The sequence below is a fragment of the Camponotus vicinus genome, unplaced genomic scaffold (assembly GCF_025532165.1).
Source record: "Camponotus vicinus isolate PSW18456_S1 unplaced genomic scaffold, iyCamVici1.0 SCAF_1, whole genome shotgun sequence".
NCBI lineage: Eukaryota > Metazoa > Arthropoda > Insecta > Hymenoptera > Formicidae > Camponotus > Camponotus vicinus.
In genome coordinates this window covers 29,704,618-29,726,750 of record NW_028141945.1, presented here as the reverse complement: position 1 = coordinate 29,726,750, position 22,133 = coordinate 29,704,618, and the positions used below count along the sequence as shown (strand labels likewise).

The following is a 22,133-nucleotide window of genomic DNA, read 5'->3' as shown; positions in this document are numbered from 1 at the left end:
GGTAGAAGTCGCAATTCCCCCGTAGACTTCCTTTTGAGCCCTTTGACTCTTGTGCGATGATATATATCGTCGGATACTATCATTAAATTTTTACTGTATTTTCATTCGTATTCGGATTAATTTTTATTCTAAAACAAATTATTTTTCCGCACAAAAAATTTTCCAGTACATATACTACATATTTCAGAGCTTTCTTTTTAAATAGAAATAACATCTATTTGATATTTAATTACTATGTTTAAATTAAAGATGCATCGATTGATGGGATCGTGAAAATTATTATTAAAAATGAACATTTAATATTTACTCATTACATCTTTATTATTTTTATTTCTAATTTAAAAAATTTGTTCTATAAAATATCTATTGAAACTGAAACATGCTTTCAAATTTTCAAGATTTATTATAAATTATATTTTATTATATATATATACATATATATTTATCTCTCCCTCCGAACTGATTATTATTCGCATTTTTATAAGTGACATTCTAGGAATATTAAATATTTTATTCTAGGAATATTAAAAGAAAGAATTGAATAAAAAAGGCCTCAGAAGAATTTTTACACACTCTGTAATTTTATAAAGTTGTTTCCTTAATTTTATCAAATCGAGACCAATTACCATTTATCAAGCAGAACAGTTTTTGATTCTCGTTTATTAAGGAAACATCGTGATATCAACTACCGATTCTCCTGCCGCGAATCCAATCAAAAGAGATGTGTCGTAATCGTTGTTTTCAATAATTGTTATCTCAAAGCGATTAGACGATATACATAAAAACGGCTGTTTACTCCGCATCATTACCAGTGATGCAATATTAGGTCACGCTATGCTACACTAACAATATACAATGACAAACGTATCATATTTATGAGCGAGTATCTTAATTTATAAATTCGTGGAATAGATCTCGATCCATGGATCTTCGATTGCGCAATACACGGAAACCGTATTATATACGAGATCGATAAATTGTCGAGTTCTGGTAGTTGCTATAAAGACAGAGAGATGCATAAATCTCTCAATTTATATACATCTCCGTAGAATTTCATTCTCGTTTCACCAGCAATATGTTAAATTTGGAACTGGATCAGTGTAATAGCTTCTCTTTCTCTCTTCCTCGAGCAGTAGAACTTGCGAAAATACAATACAACTGTCGTTATCCAAACTAATAAGAAAACACGAGTAATCGAATAAACAAATTGTCAGACAATAGAACACAATCGCTCTTTTCTGATATAGAAAATTAAAGTTTCATTTATTTCAGCAATATTAGGAACTTATAAAATTGACAATATAATACATTTAAAAATTGCGTGATATAATATTAATTTATTTCATTTGAAATCTACCTGAATTCAAAGTTACTCGAGAATTTTCATTCAAATTAAATGACAGTTGAACAATTAATGCGTATGATTTCCATTGATTGTTCCTCAACATTACATAATCTTAAATTTCCTGTATTTTGAAAAATGAATTTTGAGAATACTATTAATTTGCATGCGTTTTTTAATATACATATAATACATATTTAAAAAAATTGCGTAATATAATATTAATTTATTTCACTTGAAATCTACCTTAATTTAAAGTTACTCGAGAAGTATTTTCATTCAAATTAAATGACAGTTGAACAATTAATGCGTATGATTCCCATTGATTTTTCCTCAACATTGCGTAATCCTAAATTTCCTGTATTTTGAAAAAATTTCGAGAATACTATTAATTTGTATGAATTTTTTAATATACATATAATACATATTTAAAAAAATTGCGTGATATAATATTAATTTATTTCACTTAAAATCTACTTTAATTCAAAGTTATTCGAGAAGTATTTTCATTCAAATTAAATGACAGTTGAACAATAATGCGTATGATTCCCATTGATTGTTCCTCAACATTACATAATCTTAAATTTCCTGTATTTTGAAAAATGAATTTAGAGATTACTATTAATTTGCATGAGTTTTTTAATATATATATATATAATACACATTTAAAAAATTGCGTGATATGATATTAATTTATTTCACTTGAAATCTATCTTAATTCAAAGTTACTCGAGAAGTATTTTCATTCAAATTAAATGACAGTTGAACAATTAATGCGTATGATTCCCATTGATTTTTCCTTAACATTGCGTAATCCTAAATTTCCTGTATTTTGAAAAAATTTCGAGAATACTATTAATTTGTATGAATTTTTTAATATACATATAATACACATTTAAAAAATTGCGTGATATGATATTAATTTATTTCACTTAAAATCTATCTTAATTCAAAGTTACTCGAGAAAGTTACTCGAGTATTTTCACTCAAATTAAATGATAATTAAATAATTTAAATAATGAGTCCCATTGATTGTTCTTTACCATTCGGTAACCCCAAATTTCCTGTATTTTGGAAAACGAATTTTGAGAATACGGAAAACACTCTTCTAGCACCATTGAGGAGCGCGATTTCGTTCTTTCCGTTTCGCGGGAAACGCGCGATAGGGTCCGCGATTTCATTCATGGGGAAATATTCATTGACTCGCGGCCTCGATTGTCCCGTCGGATGCACCGGCCGCGCACAGCCGCCGGTTTCCAGGAAATTCATTATCTCTTGCGCGAGTCTCCGCTCCCTTGCTCTTTCAGCGACCAAACGAGAGAAGCATGGAGCGCCTCGCCGTTAAAATTATATCGGCGAGGAGGAGCTCTCCGCCCCCGCTACCCCGCCTCGCGAGATATAATAAGGTCAGACGCCGGGGTTATCGCTGGGGTTGACCGTATCTCTTTCTCTCTCCTCGGGAAACGATAAAACGGGAATAATATATAGAGGAATAATGTATATATAGAGAACGCGCGGCCGCCGCTGGAGTCGCTCCAAATCTCCGCAGCATCCTCTTCCGTTTCACCCTTTCGAGGTTTTCGCTGTTTCTGCCTTTTGCCTCTGCTAACTTGTCCAGTTGAACTAATTTTCTGTTTGACATTCGATAAACGCAATTATCTTTTGATCTGTAGAATTAATTTATATTTCTTATTTTATTATATTTTTTAGAATATTAATATATTTCTCTTTTTTATTTGCACATTGTTTTTTTTTGTTTTCTACATCAAAATTTTTAAATTACAAGAGATATATTCGGTTGCATTATTATTTTTTCATCAAGCAGATATATATTTATTATTAAATCTCTCTTTTTCATAATGTGCTACTTTTACATACACACATTCGGGCCATTAGCTTATTATCTAAATCATTAATTTGTTAGTGTTACAGAAATATTTAAATTATAATACTAAATTTTTATTAAAATTCAATTAATTTTATAAAAATAATTTAAACCTTTTAATTAGGATATTACATTGCAAGAGGTCAGGAAGTATATTTGACTTAAGCTTTTTCCAATTACATTAATTTCCTTACTTGAAGAGATGTGTAGATTTCTTTCAATTTATATATATATTATATATTACTATTTCGAAAAAAAATATTCCTAGAAAATGGATTATTGTTTTGCATAACCGTATAAACACGAGATACATAATTGTGATGATGAAGAATAATTTCGAAGAGAGTAAATGCGGAACCGTTATCTGGTCGCACTTTGATAATGAGCACGATGAGAAGCGGATTCTGAATGAAGCGTTGTGTTCGACATGGCGCACAAATCGTTGGCTGTGCAAGCATCGGGTATTAAAAACTAGCGCATGCCTAATCAGAGCCGAGATTCTCCGCATTTCCGCGATCAATCAAAACGATTTCATCAATCGTTATTCTTTATAATCGTGCGATTAGCGAGATCGGGACCTCGCAACGTCTTCTTGTTTAATGAAGTGAAACGAGATTTATCAGCACTTTTCCTTTCTAATTCTATTATCAAGATGTAGCAAAGTAAAGAAATATGCTTATTTATTATCGATATCAGAAATTTAACTATCTCATATGAAAATAAAAATATATTTATATATATGTATATTACTGATTTTTATAAACTATTAATTATCAGTGAAGAATTGTTAAATATCAAAAACGATTTTTTAACACTAATAATCTAACGAAAAGAAAGAAGAAAAAATGAGCGAAGAAAATGAAAAAGTTTTGACATTTTCTTATGTATAAAGAAAAAGCACTTAATCTTAATTTGAATTTGTGTAATAATAAAATTTATTAATATAAATATCTCGCAAATATATTAAATTTTTATTATGCGGATATTTTTGTACATAGAATTGAATTCTTTAAAATATGTCCAGCATAGAAATTGCATATAATTTTCTATTTGATAACAATGATATTTTCTTAATAAATTCAAAAGAAATTCAAAGAATTTCATTTCCTTATTATAAAATTATTGAAAATATTTTAATATCGTTATAGAGAATTAAATCCGATAAAGCATATATGTTCAAAATATTACCAATGATCTGACGATGTCCCGACGATAAATTCCGTGAAATGCTGAAAGGATACGTGTCCTGCCATCGCAATAATTCAGTCGCGAATGTCGCGTCGTCGCGTGTACATCTTGCGTTTAGAAAGCGGAACGATTAATTTCGATCGAGCCAGGGTGCTCCCTGCATGAAAAGTACCGCGTGCCTGTCAACGTGAGTTCGCGAGAGCGCTTTGTTTACGAGAAATGCGACTTTTGGAAGCGCGCCAATCCAGTAACCCGCTCTCGAAAGAGATCTGCCTTTATCATTCTCGTCTCTTGCCGTCCCTTTCAGCTTACTTTATTTTTATCTTTCACAAGATATTATTTGAGATGTATTTGTTTATGTAATTTTTATTTAAAAAAGAAGAAATATATTTAAGAATATAAAATTAATATTTCTTGTGAATAACATGTAGACAGAAATAAATACGTACAAATTATTTAGAAATATATTCAAAGATATATTAATATTAATATGTATCTGAGTATATTTATAAAATAAATACCAAAATAATAACCAGGTTAATATTAAATTTGAATCCTTTATACAATTAAATATAGATTAACATAGATAAGTTTTGTTTGACTAACATTTTATCAAAATTTTTATCATTATCATTGTTTCGTTCGAATAATGTGCGAGATAATTTTTTACAAGTCTTTATATCCTTCATAAACAAGATTGCTTTTAAAGAGCAGGGGCTTCTGTCTTACGTGTCCTGGAAAACGTCTTTTACGACGGCTTCCAGGTCATCTCCGATTCTGTCCGTTCCCGATTTCCTAGATTTATCGAAATCCTAAGCATTCGGCGCGACACGTTGCCATAAGATTACCAGAGCGCTCGTTTGTAAACCCGAACCGAGCCATCGTTTTTGCCTTTCCGTTCATGCGTCCCGACGAGAGTCCAAACCGTCCGCTCCATGATTTATTCGGGATTTATGTATGCCTCCATAGACTCCGACAGGACGTCTCTCCTCGTGGAAAAGACGCTTCAGAAGCTCTATTCGACTTGATTTGTCGTTAATTCTCGATGCACGAACGCTGCATTACGTCACCTCGTTTGTTATCTATTACTACGTGTCGGGAATGTCAGGAAAGATTTGTCCCCGTGAATTATTTTTTATTCTACTCTCGAACTACTGTTTCTGATCCATTTTTAAAAATGCGAAACTCGAAACCAATATTAGATTAATCTATTATTTTTCATATTGCATAAGAAAATTATTATTATCGAAAATTATTATTTCATATCGCATAAGAAAATTATTATTATTATTTAATATAATTATTATTATTAAAATTATTTGCTCTGAAATTAAATTATGTTCCCTCCATCATCATGTTTCTTTTCTTATTAATACGAGTCTCATTATACGTAAAATGGCATATTATTTCATATAATGTTACTCTCAATTAAGATACATTTTAATAGTCAAGTATAGGCTGCGCATTTTTCGTTCAACGTGGATGTTCGAAGAGTCGCGCGAGGATTCTATCCTGAAATAGGGGGTCGTTCTCGTCCACTTTCGTCGCGCCAGTAGGACGAAGGCGAAGAATTTGGCGAGCGAAAAAAAAGCGGATGCTGCGCTCTCGGCTTCTTTTTCGAATACCACGCGAACGGCACACATCTCGATCCCCTTCCCCCGTTCTCATCCCTCATTCTTGAATACCCCGGCGCACTTATCGTGCCCCGCGGTGCATTCCTGCACGAGCGTATTTCAATATAAACAATTGGCGGGCGAATTTTCCCCGGATCCGCGCGCGAGTGATTTCTGGCCGACGTGAGACGGCGATGCTTCTGTCTGCGATCGCGACCTCTCGGCGGCCTCTCGACGGCGAAGGCACTCCGCGAATCCGTTTCTCCTTTTTCCACTTCCCGTTGCCTTTCTTTTCGTCGCTCCTCTCCCCTCCGTGCATCCCAAGCTTCCTCTCGTTTTCCTCTTCTCTTTCTCTTTCCCTCTAGACTTTTAACATTTTGTAAATTCTTACTTTGCACCATATTATAGCAAGTTTTGCACCGCGTTAAAATTAATCTTGAGAATCCAATGTAAAAAATCATATCATATCATATATAATTAAATAGATAAATTGTGAGTGTAAATAATCAAACAAAACTTTAAGAGTTTATCGAGTTTAAAATCAAAAAATTGTGAAAAATTTTTTTAATATGAAAAAAGAAAATTTTATAGAATAATAAATTTTTTATTATTTATATGAGATATATTTAATAATTTAATACTTACATTTGTTTCTAATCAGCGTGATGCTCTTCACAGCACAATCGTTTGTCAAACAAATAAATATTAAAACTGTAGTTTCTAGATTAATTATAACTTCCATAGAAATTATAAATTTTAAAACTAAAAATAAATTTAAACGAGGATAAAAAATGGCGACATAAATTTTCGACTGCATTTATAAAAAAAAATAATTAGTCTGTTAATATTTTACTGGAAAAATATAATATTACATTAATTATAATTAATTATGTTCGAAAGCTTGAACAATGTATCTGCAATTTAGTTTCGCCAGCGTACGTGATGAAAATTGCAGATCCGAGGTCTGCGTCCTCATAAGTACTACGTACACAAGGGTCAGAATAATGAGTACACCGGTTATATTTTGTTGTGTAACGTGATATTTTCTTATTATAACATCTGCAAAAAAGACCAGTCGCGTTACATCTACAACTCGTACATACCACCGTTATGCGTCTCGACACTGGTTACATCATCAATAATGCTTTTATTACTTGTCGTAGTGATATCCTACGCGACAATACAATATGTATGTGTGTGTGTCTATATATATATATATATATATATATATATATATATATATATATTTGCATTTTATTTATATATATATATTTATATTCATATATTTTCATATTTATATATTTATATATGCATTCATATTTTTGTATATTCTTTATATTTATATTTATATATATTAATTATTTACACGTTTTTTTATACAAAAATGTTCACGACTTTATACATAACTATGTATAAGAACGTCATTCGCGCCCTGACGTACGTACATTTGTCGATATAATACATTTTTGAGTTTCGTGAGCAACCGCATCTTCATCGGCGAGAACCTCGAGAGGGATCCACGTCGCGCGAACGCGATATCAAAAAATTTATGCGTATCGATAAAGATATGTCATACTTGGATTTTAATTCTTTCTTGGAATAGCGATTTAAATAAAGAAAAATAAAAGTTCGATATCTAATATTACTTATCCTGCATAATTATTTTAGAATATATGTTATTAATCTTGATAATTATCTTAAAAAGTTAGCATAAAATGTTGAATTCTTTTTTTTTAATTAGGGAAAAGATAATTTATAACACTATTTCGTCTATTAGTTGATTTATTTAATTAAAAAAGATTTCTTCGGTATTCTAGCAATCAGAATTGAAAAATAAAGCTAAAAAACGAAGACAAATAAATGTGATATTATTCGGCATTAAGTATTTAAGTACTCGATATAATAGTTATCGTCTTTTGTTCCGAATCGATATATTTTTTTGTATCTCGTATTTCTTATTTTTCTAAAATAAAACATGATTTTTTTTAAAAAGTTGCTTAGAATTTTCAGTATCTCTGGATTTCAATAAGAAAAAAGACAAAACTCTATATTCAATTACACATAAAGTGTAAAGTTCGAGCATGAAACTCAAAAAAACAATAAATAAGTATAAAATGAAGATAATGTCATATCTATTTTAAGAAAATTGTTAAAGTGTACACTAATTTTGAAATACATAAATACTCACACATATTCGCGCGAACAAACCAATTTCGTTAACTGGATCCCGCTCGAGGAAACCCAATCGCAGAATTTCCTGTAAGGAATGACCGCTGCTTAAAAATATTAGAAATATCCCATATACCCTTAAAAAAAAGTGTTCCACTAAGTAACTAGCTCGACATTGCCACATTTTTACTATAACGTAGTATTCAAATATTTCTTCTTAATATCATTAAACAACCCTATACAACGCGCCGAGTTGTGTATACAATATATTGTACAATATTTATAAGATAGAAAAAGCACCGTTTTTCGAAAAATCGGATTTTAATTTTGACATACATATATCACATTATTTTGCGACCTCGCATCCTCTCTCTTTTTCTCTCACACGCTCATTTTTTTTCACTCGCTTATTTTTCCATACGCATAAAACACGCACACGAACGTACACACATTGAAATACACATGCACATCTCGCCGCGCCGTTCGTATATATTCAACTCATAGTTACTTTTATCTTTATCTATCGAAAACTCCAAACGACAGACGCATACACGAACAATATCGAATATTCTTCATATTTTAATAAAAAATATATCTCGATATATCTCGTAGCATTGTGTCTCGACTTTAACTCGTTCCATCCCAAACTCAAATATTTCTCGAGTTAAGTCAAGAGGTTCGGAAAAATTTGTGTTTTCTACTTATTCTCATACGTAGAATAATAAAAAATAATAAGTTTCATAAAACATCTTTGGAAAAATTAAAAAGGAAACATTATCATATTATATTAATCATATTACATTAATTTTGCCTCAAAAATTAAGATATTATTATCATAAATAATAGTGGATTTACCGAAAGTATCGCAAAACATAAAAATTCTTTTTTAAAAGTTATATTAATTTAATTACAAAAATAACAAATAATAATATACAATTTATATAATTTAAAAAAATAAATATATTAATATAAAATAAAATTAATAATTAATAATTTATATTTTTAGGATTCTCTCGGTCCAAAATTTTAATAGCATTTTACACGAGTATAACTTAAATACATCATTCGTATATTATTCGTACATATTAATTCTACATTTTTACCATTTTCATTGTACACATTCAACTTAAAAAAAATTTGTGTCTAATAACGTATTATAAACCGGAGGGGACGTAACGAGTCAAACTGTCGCTCTTTTTTTTTTTTATACAATCCAACAAATCTTCTCGTATCATCTCGTTGAAGTTTTTAGCTATTAACAATCACGATTTAATAACTCGACGTGTGACTTTGCAAATAGTAACAATATAAATTTTGGCGCAGTTTACTCGCGATCGGAAGAGGGCTCATTTAGACATCTCGATGCAACAAAATAGCCTCGACTTACCTCTTCGCAGCGTGTTTCCTCTGGACCTGGTGGGCATTTTCGTTTCGCCTCCACCGAGCCCCGAGTGTCGATCGGGATTAATCGCAATGCGATGACGCGACGCGCAATGGCACTGACATACAGAGACGACTCTCGCACTCTCGAGTTATTTCGTCACGTACACGCTTTTAAGTAACCCAAGGTAAAAATATCATATTTACAAGCTATATAATATTGGCTGTTTATGTGTGTGTATGTGTATGTATGTATATGTGTGATATCGCGCGATATTGTCATTCAAATTGAGCGTCGCGTGTGGGGTCTCGCCGTCGCTCGTTGCTTTCCTCTCTCGAAACTTTCTCCTCGAAGATGATCGCGTTAAACGAGACGGACGAAATCACCGCCGTAAGTCTAGTACGATATACAAGTAAACATTATCGTCCGCATTAAACGCTATTCGCGCAAACGCTGCTACAAATACCACCGCGAACGCGTGAACGCAAAGATTAATTTATTCCGCACGGATTTCATAAGTTTCCTTCGTGAATTTCACGCCTTAAAAACGCAAACGCCTAGTTCTTTACATCCTATATATACTTACAATAAACAATTTTTTTCTTTTATATCAATAAAGTCGATTCGCGCTAAAATACCGGGTATGCCGATGAAGCCCGATTCTCTTCGATCCTATCTAAGTACTATACGTAAGAGAGAGAATTTGTACAATATATTTATCTTTAAATAGAGAGAGATATATGTATAAACTTCGATAACGTACCGTGTACCGTGGCCTTTGCAAGAGTTTCATTTTTAAGAATAAAACGATATGAATCGCTCGAGGAACTCCCAAAGTACAATAAATGGCTTATCACAATAATATAAGAGTGATGGGATTACATCATATACACGTATTCAATCATGAGCGGATATAAAAAGGAAAATGACGCAAAATATCGAGGAAACAAAAGAATAATTCTTAATAGCAACATCCAAAATCATTTTCGTATATTAAAAATTAGTATGCTAATTTAAAAAATAATTTTTTGTCAACTTATAACTTAATAATAAAATTTCAATAGAAGAGATACATATAGGGGTATAGATAATTTTTAGATTATCACATTTGATTTATTATTAAAATATTAGAATTCTACGAAAATTTTCAGCAATCCTAGGGATAATATCTTTCTCAAGAAAAATGAGAATTGTCACTTTAAAGTGCATAATAATCGGGAAAAAAATTTATATAAATAATTTAAAAAAAAATCAAATATTTGGAATTCTAAAAAAGACTCCCACATAATAATTTAAGAATAAAGAAGAACTGCGCGAGAAGAACCAAGTAAAACTTGCCTGCTATAATTCTCGAAAGTCACAAAAGAGTTCGACGAAAGCGACGAAAGTGTCGTGGGATCTGCGATGCACGTGCAAGAGTTAGCGTCGTCTCCGACCAAAAGGGATATTTCCGAAAGAATGTTTCACGGGCTACGGGACTTGGAGAGTGCAGCCTCGTAGAAGAGGCGTCAAGACGAATGACTAAGGCCTATGGCATGACTCGACTAATAGCGAGTACTCGACGCGAAGATTGATTCGAGATAGCGATGGGAGATCCACCAGCTCTCTCCCCCCATCGTTGATTATAAATGCTAATTTATGACTTCTTCACGCCACGTTCGTCTCCCTTCTTCCTCCCTCTCGTTCTTTTGACTTCATATTCCTTGCCATATAACAAAACACTTATCTATCTATCTATTTCCCCTCCCTTCCTCTATCCTTTCTTTACCTCTTTCGATCTCTCTCTCGCTCACTCGCTCTCTTTCACCCTCTCACTCACGCACACACGCACGCAACAACTAACAAGCTCCTTACACGTATAAAATCTCTCCCTCGACCACTTTAGCGAGCACCAAGTTTTAACGCCCAGTGGACGTTCCTGGACGCTGTCGGGCTACTCGGCGCCTCCATGATTCTCTGAATGAGCAACGTCTTTATTACGCCTTTCCTCCGTATTCTTTCCTTCTCACTTTTCCCTGCCCGTCTCCGAGACCCCTTATCTCAAGAACAAGACGACATCTCGTCCGTCTACCCTTCTCTCGCGCATTATTCTACCACCCTCGGTCGAACTTCATTAATGACTGCGCTTAATTCCCTCGAGTGTCTCTCTCTTTTTTCTCCTCTCGTGATCCTTCCTTCTTCATTCTTTGTTTCGCGTACAAAAGCCCTTAGTCCTGACTGGATGTCTCGATTTCTCACGAGCACCGAATTAACGAAACGTGAATGCAACAGACACCGATGACGGTGAACAACGAGAGTTCGCGGTCATCATCAAAGTTGGAACATCACGAATACGTAACCGGATTAGTAACGACGTTTGGAACCTCGCAGATTTGCAATCTCTTCACGACCAACGAGTGATCAAAGTCAGGATTCGCGGCATCGTTCGATCATCTTTATTCGCGCGCGTGTCGGGCCTGCGGATCGTCGAAGGGCGCCGCGACGTCACCGCTCGAGCTGTAATATTATGCGGAAGCTAGCTGCCGCCAGATAGAGTGTCACATTGTAGACGGCATGTAGGGCCAGTTGAAGCTGTTGCCGCTCAGCAGCATGTCCCTGATGAGCGTCTCGATCGGCGTCTTACCTACCAGTCGCACGAAGAAGAGCTGCTCGATCACCTGCGACGAGACCGTCCGCAGCGATGGTAGTCGCAGCAGCAACTTGCCGAACCTCGTCGGCTGATTCGGATACTGGGTCCGGCAGTACTCTTCCAGCGCGCACTGCGACTTCTCCTGGAGAGACTCGATGTGCGCCACGTCTGAAAGACCGCAAGCGTCTGCAACAAAAAATGAAGAGCAAGGATGCTTAGTCACATTGTATTTACAAGGGAAATTATTATTTTTTATTATCGCACTGAGAAAAATCGTTTGATTGTACCAACAAGACGTATATGATTGAAGGCATTTTGGTTAAATCAAACAAGAATTTCTAGTTATCATGATAAGACTCGATTTTTTATAACTAGAACGTTTAATAGATTTTACTATAAGGATTTGGTTAGTATTTTTTGGTTGAATCTATAAAATTTCTTGTTACATTAACTTCTTTGTTTGCCTCTAGGCGGCGAGCCACTCTTAACTTAACTCGTATTCAATATTTGCCATGAAATGTATATAAAGAACTAGTATTAACATTAAATCCAAGGTATATTTTTTTTCTCTTACGAGCAATAGTGCCAGAAAGAGGACGCTAGCTCTCTGATTGTGTGTGTTTGAGCTGCATTTTCTTCTTGCATCACTGTTTATCAGTTTAATTTCTAACAAACTGAGTTTAAAATAATTTATTCAATAATCTGGATTGAATTTATCCAATAATCTTGTTGGAATTCAGAATATTAAACAGACTTTTGAAATTAGATGGAAAAAATTTTAGACGACTTGGTGCTGGTGAGTTTAGTATTATTAACGAGAAAATTTGGTAAATTTAACAGGAAGAAATTAATCAGATTCATCTGGTAATTCCTACAAGAATTCTGGTTCGTCCATTTTCCAACAGACATACTGGTTGAATCTACCAGAATTCTAATTAATGCAATCAGATTTTGTTCTCAGTACGGTTAGTAACTTCTAATAATAAGCATCCTCTTCAGCTTCCACGTGATATGATATTAATAAAATATCTTTGATCGTAATTAATCTTCAATGTTTGATCATGCAAGAATTATAATTAGATTTATATTTTTTATTAGGATATATCTTATATTACACTGAACTTGAAATGTTATAAATAAATAAATAAAAACAGAACCGTGAGATATTATTGGCCGTGAGATATTATTGAAAAGAAACTGAAGCAAAAAGATGAATCAAAGTTCTGAAGCAAAATTATTAATGTCGGTGAACATTGAACCAGCCTGCAGGTATACGTCATAAGAAGCTTAGCACGTTTTCACGTGCCTTGACCTTAATCTCTTGCTCGTGTTCGCGGACGATGATAGAAAATCTCAGTTTTTCCGCTCCGAACGTTTTCTTCATTTGGCGAGGCGCGTTTCTCGATACGCGCGGCAGGCGATAACTGTTGCCGTTTAATCTACGCGCAAAGAAGAAGCGCCTACGCTTTATTATCGGACTAATTATCGTTGTTGCCCATTAGCCAAGGCATGATTAGCGAGCCGGAGAGTTCCTCTCTAGCGATGTAGGATAGAACGGCCGCCGCGACTATGAGGGAACGGAAGCAGAGGCGAGAGGAAGAGAAAAAAAAGAAGAAATTAAACGTAACCTACCGCAAAGATGATGGGCGAACGGACGGAAATCGAGCGGAAGTGTTTTTGCGAGGGCAATCATGAAATGGTGTTTTCATGCGCTGCATCGAATTTATCTGCATAATCGTGCCTGTCAAGATTGGCTACGTGATTTTACACATTTCTTTAGAATTAAATTCTTCGGCATCATTAACGTTCTAGTTAAATATATCTAATGAGAAAAAAATGTAGGAATATCCTTATTTTGGTCAGCTTCAAGCGCGGCTTATCCGATTGTTTATCTTTTGTTAGGGAGAATTTAATTAATTATGATCGGCTAGTTGACAAATTCTTCAAATATCAATTTTAAATATTATTATGCGAAGAAGAAGAAACAATTTAGGGATCAATGTTGACAGATTATCACTTGAATCATAGTACAGGTGTGATTCTGAAGATTAAGGCCTTCATAAGGTTGCAGCAAAAACCGCCTTTAGGCAAATGAAACTAAAATCCACATTGGAATGCATGTGCCAAGCAGATAGGGAGATAGTGCAAATGTCAGACTAATCACCTGGGCCATCTGCTCTTCGATGCTACTCGTGAAATTGCGCCATTGTTGAAAATTCAGTCTCTCATTCCTACAGAGAGAAAGAGAAATCGTGCGTGTTTGCCCAAGTATATCGGGTGTACGACGAAAACAATACGTCAATTTAAATCCAATTCTAATCCAGGTAAAATTTGCTAATCTGGATCATATAATTATCTATACATCTCTAAAAGGAATTCTAAATTACATTGATTAGCAGCTTGAAATGCTCGTCCATCACACACACGTTTCATCATTTGCCTATTTCCGTGAAACGAGTATTGCTACGACGAATCGGGAGGCGTGTTCACGCATGAAGAATCGTATCTGTCCACGCGCAAATAAATCGACGGGGAAAAGCCGGGCGTGTGCCGAGGGGGTCGAGGATTCTTTTTGCGATCTATACAACTGGAGGAGATACATTGTCGTTTCTCGTTACGCAGGATCCTCGACACGGCATGGCACGACACGCGGCACGTACATAAACGTGTCGCAGACGTCGGATTCCTTTGTGGCGTGGCCCACGTGCGCATAATGGGCTATTACGCGTACGTAGGGAAATAATGCGATTCTCGCATTTGCATTTCCGATGTTTGCGACGACGTCTGCGCGGCGACGATGCGGAAACGATGCGCGGAACGAACGAAATTACTCCGCGACCGAAACCGCGAAGTTTGCCAATTATTGGAATAGATAGGTACATGCAGTGAACGACCGGACACTGCCAGTGAATAACTCTACAATTGATTCCACAACTACCTCTGTCCATGTATGTGTACATCGCGTGGCGAAGGATGATAATAATAATTATATTTCTGAAGGATGGAATAAAGTGATGCACATCTCTATATTTTTAATTATTTCATAATTACAAGTTTAAATTATGCTATTTATTGAGAGGTGGAAAGCTAATTATTAATGAATTGTAAATTATTTATATATTAACTTGGTCACAAATTTATTAAATTGATTAATTCGATAAGCTAGATTAAAAGATAATGCTCGTCTAATTGAAAAAGATTTCATATTTATCGAAGATAAATTTTTTATCCTTCTTCCCGAGTCTAGGAAATCAAAATTATTGTATATTTATTTGATAAAGAATATATAATTCATACTTATTATTATAAGACAATATTTAATAATTTAGATAGATGACGGTTCACCTATTTAATTTTAATGCATGTTAATGCATAGTATATCTAATGTATCCATTCATACTTTGTTATTTGTGCTTACGACACACTTGATTGCATATTGCCAAGCACTCGAGGGAATTTTATCAAGATCTATTTTAACAGATCTTTCATTATAGTTTTCTCAAGAAACACAGTTTGTCCGCGATTATTTATTACAATTATTAATGCAACTATAAATTTATAAATATACATGAACTGTTTTTTTCGAAAGATTGATTAATCATGCGAATCCGTTATTCATATAAATTATTCGATAAGTTATTCTTTCGTCACATCATGTAATCAAAGAATGCATTTATAAAAATATCAGATTATGAATAATAAAATCTCAAGATAATATATGACAATTGTTACAGATAGACTAGACGATCATTAAAAAACGATTTTAATGGATAAATAAGGAATAAATAATTCAACAAATATATCAAGGTCCAACTTTTCTGTTTGGAAACTGTCAAAATAATCAAAGAAGATCTTTTTTCCTCATCATAAATGTTGCTGGTCGATGAAATCCGAACGCGAGCTACTGTGTACCCGTATCAGTCTCGATCGACGAGCACTCAATTAAACGGGAGAGACCGCGAGGAATCCGCCAACGCCAATAAACAAACTGTCGGATTGGCTCTGCACGATGTCGTCAGCGCCAATTCACCACATCAGTTCGAATAATGCCATGCTGAGTGGCATCTCTGGTTTCCTTCTCGTGTCATCCTTCTCTCTTTCTATCTCTCTCGTTGCACGCGTTAACCGCTAAATGCTGTGGCGCCTCGTTGACCGAGCACCATCGTAAATTGTGACCAATCTTCCGCGGTGGAGCTCCCATTGCCATCTTATACATGTCATCGTTGAAGACGCACGCCCTCGAAACCCCTTCACTTCCCTCATGTTGCTTTCGATCGATTGAAATTTGACGGCTAGCGATTTATCGATATTGCGAGCCTTGTGTATCGCAAGCGCGATATTGAATCAATTACTGGTAACTTTGCAATGGTTTTGCACTGGCAAGATATGGCAGATAGAATCTCCAATAGAAAGACACATGGAATTTAACGCAAATCAGCTGTTCGTAAAATCGATAAAATTGCGGATCGGCCTTTTTTTGCATTTCTTCTCGACTGTTAATGCATCTTTTATCATTTTCTGTCACGCGATCATTGTTCTCTTTCTCGAAACTAATATCAGACACTCGAGTTCCACTATTTTCCAGTACGTACCGGCTAGATCCAGCATCATTTCTTGCCTTATTAATCTCAATTTCGTCGGGGACATACTTGATGTCGTCAGCCGCTTTATGATTCTAGTACTTTTGTTATAATTGCGGCATGTCTATATAATTATTATAAATTATCTAAGTTTTTAAAGAATTAAAAAATGTGCAATTTAATATTTTATTTTTTATATATTCTTGAATTGATAATATTATTTTGAAAAGAAGTTATTTTGTATTAGTTTTGAATTTTAAAAAATTGTTTTCTTCATTTTTATAATTAATTTTTTCACATTTTTAAATAATGTAATTTCGAAACAGATTTTTAATTGATTGATATTAATACTTGGTTTTTTATTTTTAAAATTTAAGATAGCCGAGGGAACCATTTTTGCTCGCATCTAGATCTTAAGCAGTTTCCGGATAGTTTGATTCATAAGATTGGGCTGATGTCCCGATATTACAGCCGAGACGGAAATGATCGCCGATCGGTAGGATAATCCCGAGGGTACGTATATACTATATACTTGGTTGTAATCCACCCTAGCGGGAGCAGATTGTCGAGAGAACAAGGGTGACCGCGGGAAGAAGGGTACGTAAGACCGCGAGAAATCGCTCGTTCAGCAAAAGTCCTCGGCGCGCTTTTCTTGCAGGAATATACATATCGATATGCGCGACGGAATCTCCTCTCCGGGGCCTGTCTTTCTCCTCTTCTCTCGCGCAAAAGTCGCGTCGCGTAGAATCACGGATTTTCTTTCTCTTTCTACCGTCTCTTTCTCTCTGCACGCGCGTACAAATAAGGCGTCCGGAGACAAATGACGCGGAGAGGGATCAGCGTAGCCCGACACAAAGCATCCCCTGAGCACCCTTCCCGGAGTCGGAGGTGACGTCACTGACAATGGAAGGTCGAGCTGTGATTAAAGATCGAGAGACTCCGTAAAAACTCCTTCAAAAGTACCGATGACGGGGGAGATGACGCCGGGAGGTGAGGCCCGCGAGAGAGGGGACGAGTCGCGAAGGGGGACCGGGGGGACCTACCGGCGTGAAATATTGCCTCCGCGGCATCCGACAGCTATATGACGTTTCCGAAGGGCATGGAAGAATCCCCGCGAAGCCTCTCTTCAACCTTACTTGCTCTCGCTCTTCCGATTGCCGTCTTGTATACAGTGTCCAGTTCTTACCGAGACTGACTATGAGAAAAATTGTGTAATCCGTGTATTGCAATCTTAATACAGCACACAAGTATATTTAGAGGTAGAGAAATTAAGTAAATATTTTTTTTAAATAATTATTTCTTTCAATACTTTTAAAAATCATTTACTTAAAATTTTTTTATATTTTTTTATTATAAATTTTATATAATATTTTTCAATATTATATATAACTTGCATAAAAAGGCTTGAAAGATATATGCTTTTAAATTTAGTTTAACACTTTTGTCGACAATAATTATTTCTAAATCCTTTTGTTGAATATTTTAGGTCTACGCAAAGTTTTATTAAAATTGAAATTTTACAAGACGGTCTTATTGACAGTTTGAAAGCGGCAGAAACTAGACACCTTATATATGTCGGTCGACCATGATCCGTTTCCTTTCTTCGTTTCCGTTCTACTACATGTTTCTTCATCTCTCCCGATTATGATCTCTATTCTTTTACTAACTGAAGACTTTTCACTATTATTTTTATCTCCGATGATTCTACGTAAAGGACGATTCTTGATTAAAAATGATTCCAACATCCGTTAGAAAGGGCAGACATGTTTTAGAACGTATAATGCGCATAACTTTCAGAGATAATCGCAAAAAATCAAGAGAGATTAATATCCATCTTCCAACTTTTATATCATACATATATGGCAAACTACATTCTCATTTCTTTCTCATAGTGAACTATAAATGTCAAACTTTGGACGGCAAATAAATCTTATGCTAGGTAGGATCCAGGCAGTAAAATAAACAGATCCCTAAAACCATAAACAGCAAAATATATGACTAAAATAGAATACAATAATAATAATATAAGAACATATAATGTTAAAAAATCGCAAATATTATTAAGAAATATCAAGTTCTGTTCAGAGTGATAGTGAAATATCTACGACATTCCTTTTTATCCCGTGTAATTATTTTCTCTCATACATAATCGTTTAATTTTCCACAAGAATGATCTTGATAGATAATGGAGAAACGCGTCAACAAGGCGCGTCGTGATGATAAACTAGAAGGACGCGACAGCCAGAGGAGGTTCATTACGATCGTTGCGTACTCGATAACTTCTCCGCGATTACGGCAGATAGGGAATACGAGCGCGTGTGCGACGTGACACAACATATAATTTACCGCGCTTAATTCCGCGCGTCTTGTAACAGGTGACTTACATTAATGGCTTCTATCTCGCGGTCGCGACGCAGAAGAAAAGCCGGTCGCTTTATCGCGCTGCGAGTTGCGGAATCGCACGCGAAAGGCTCTCCTCTCTCTCTGTCTCTCCGCCTCGTGCAGCGAGTTGCATTACGAGCTTGCGATTCTCGCGCAAATTGCGAGCATAAATCCTTTACGCGCGATCTAACGCGCGGATGATTAAGAGTCGTCGTGAAATCAGCGCGAAGGCGAATTCCGCGAGATGTTATAAAGGATCAAAGATTAGAAATCGTTTGAAAAAGTCATTACACGTCCTAGTCGCAGATGGTTAACGGATAAACAAGAATCTCAATAGCATAAAGTTAACTAGAAATGAAATGTTGCAAAATTTACGTTTAATTATATCGTTGCTATAACTTTATTCTTATAATAATTATATTATTTCCATATTTTGTACAACAATATTGCATGTTTTTGTTATATGAAACTATAATTATAACTAGAAATTCTAGGATTATTATGTAATTGTTATTTTTATCATAATTTTTTTGTATTTTAAGTATCAGATTTAAATGCTCGAATATCATGTATTTTACGATAAAATTTTATGCTTACTAATATTATATAAAAAATAGGTACTCTTTGCTCTGTTTTATATGAATACTTTTAAAAAACATATCTTATTATATTTATTGCAAAACAAATTATTTATATATTATTATCCTATTAGCATCAATGTTTATTTCTCCCAGCACTGAATAAGTACTCGACAGCCAGACCTTTTCAGCACCTTCAGCCTCGCATTACGTTCGAGTGTTCGTTCGCGTTTCCTCGGACGCGTGCGGCGACAGGCCAAGATAAGATGTAACGAAGAAAAGCGCCAGAAGGAAGGACGCGAAGAGGCGATAATTATACGGTCGGCTAATCGAGCGAAAGAGAGGCTCCACGGACGGGTGCTAACAGACGCGTTAATAAGCACGCCTAAAAGGAGCGTTCCGACGTTCTGACCAGCGCGAAATCTTAATGACGCTTGTCAATTCTTCAAGATTCGCTGATCGGTCGTGTCGCATCCAATGACACTTGCGACTGCATCTCGAATAAGGATCGCTACCGCGAATCTTCATTAAGATTGTATATTTGAATTATATTTTATGATCGATGATTGGCGTCTTTAATTCGCACCATTGATGCTTTATTGCACTTAAGGGGATCCTAAAGTCGTCTGTTTTATCGACAAAAACGTCGTAATTTTCGAAAATGTGCCATTCTTTATTGCCTGTATAGAATTAAAAATCCTTCTCCAGAATTTAAGTATACACGCAAACGGACACGTGAAAACTCTATATAGTATGAGATTTTATATTGAGAAAGAAAATAAGTATAAAATTATATTTTTATTTATCGACTTCTTAAACAACATGGCGTCAGAGCTGTCAACTTGTATAAATATTAGCTTCTTATAAAAGTTTTATAGCTTTTATGCATAAAACAGTAGCTTTCACGATTGTGCACTGCACCGTAGAACATTGTCGAACTATAAAAACTGAATTTAATTGCCTAATTAATAAATGATATTCTTCCGAAAATTTCAGTCCGTATGTACCTGAAATATCGGTAAAGTAAAATGGAAAAAGCAGTGTATCTTCTTGATAAATAACGTGATAGAAAGAGATACTGGATGAAGATTAGATGAGAGCGCTGTAATCGTGTAAGAGTTCGCCGTTCAGTTTAGGATTCCCTTAAGCAGTGTTTTGCTTCTCAGTATTCGGACTTTGAAGAATCGAAGATAATCGTTTTTGAACGGTCGCGTTTCGTGACTTATTCGGACGGCGCATCGACGGAATCATCGTCTGTAAAAGTGTCTCTACGATGGTAATAATTATGCTCTTGATGTATGTCGCGGCGCCTCGCGTTTCCTCCTAGAGACTGCTCAAGGTAATAGATGACGGACGGGATATCGGGGGAGGGCATAAAGGGACGGCTAGACTTGACGGAGGAAGGGAGAAAGGCCATTTCGTTCGTGACAGAATCGAAAATGTCGTAATTACGCGACGCGAACGGCTAATTAAGTCTCGCCCTTCATCGCTCGTGATTGTCGGTCGCTTGGCGCGATGTGCTCGAGACGTCTCATCGTAATATTCAACCCACTTCCTTTCGGCGGTTGTCTACTCGCTTTCTACACTCGTATAATAATCATCAAAGATGTATGTCTAAATGAAATGTCAAAACTGTATTAAAAGTCTAGCTGTTTTTTGGATTCCAAAAATTAATCTCTTCAAATTCTTAAAAAAATATACATTGATTCGTTTCGCTGAAACTGAATTTGTCAGTTCCATATTTTTAAAACAATTCTTTAGGGATTGTTTTCTTATATATGTTAATCTATGTAAACGCATGTGATTGAAATTTGTAAAAACAAAAAACGATAATTATATGCTTGAAACCTTCCTTGATTAATAAGAAATTGATTTGCAAAAGGTGATATCGAAATACATTATAGTTATCAAGAATACCCGTTACAATCAATCCGAGCTCGATGAAACGCACCACTGTTTACTCCCACCGTCTTTTTGCCAACCATAGGTTGGCAGCAGTCGGGAGTAAAAATATGCGTTTTTCAAGTAGCTGATACAGCTTGAAACCGTCGTAAACATGAAACCTCAGATCGACAATGCCGATGAACGGAAGTGTCATAGCACACTCGGTTCCCTGCGCACCACGCTGTATCGGATATCACAATATTGTGAGGAGGCGCCTCCTCATGCATAATGAGCGCCGCGTACACGCACGGCAGGGCCGCGCGATAATTATCATAACAACACCGCGCGTATTTAGAGGCAGCTCTCTCTCTCTTTCTCTAGTCCCTATCGGTGCTACGCATCGGGGACAACACGCATTTAACCGGAATACACACCCCATAGGTGGCCCGTACGTACGTACAAGCGTCCCGTTTAGGAGCCGCATTGTCATGTTAATGGCCGA

At 35.3% G+C, this 22,133-nt stretch overlaps 1 protein-coding gene across 7 annotated transcripts in view; it reads right to left on the bottom strand.

Moving 5' to 3' along the window:
* Positions 1-7,030: 7,030 nt before the first annotated feature.
* Positions 7,031-22,133, bottom strand: part of Svp (COUP transcription factor 2) — a 315,105-nt gene continuing 300,002 nt past the window's right edge. For all 7 annotated transcript variants that reach the window (XM_083106213.1, XM_083106143.1, XM_083106065.1 and 4 more), the window contains one exon: positions 7,031-12,393. In XM_083106213.1, coding sequence (XP_082962339.1) covers positions 12,116-12,393 — 278 coding nt within the window. In that variant the 3' untranslated portion in view covers positions 7,031-12,115. The remainder of the gene's footprint in view (positions 12,394-22,133) is intronic.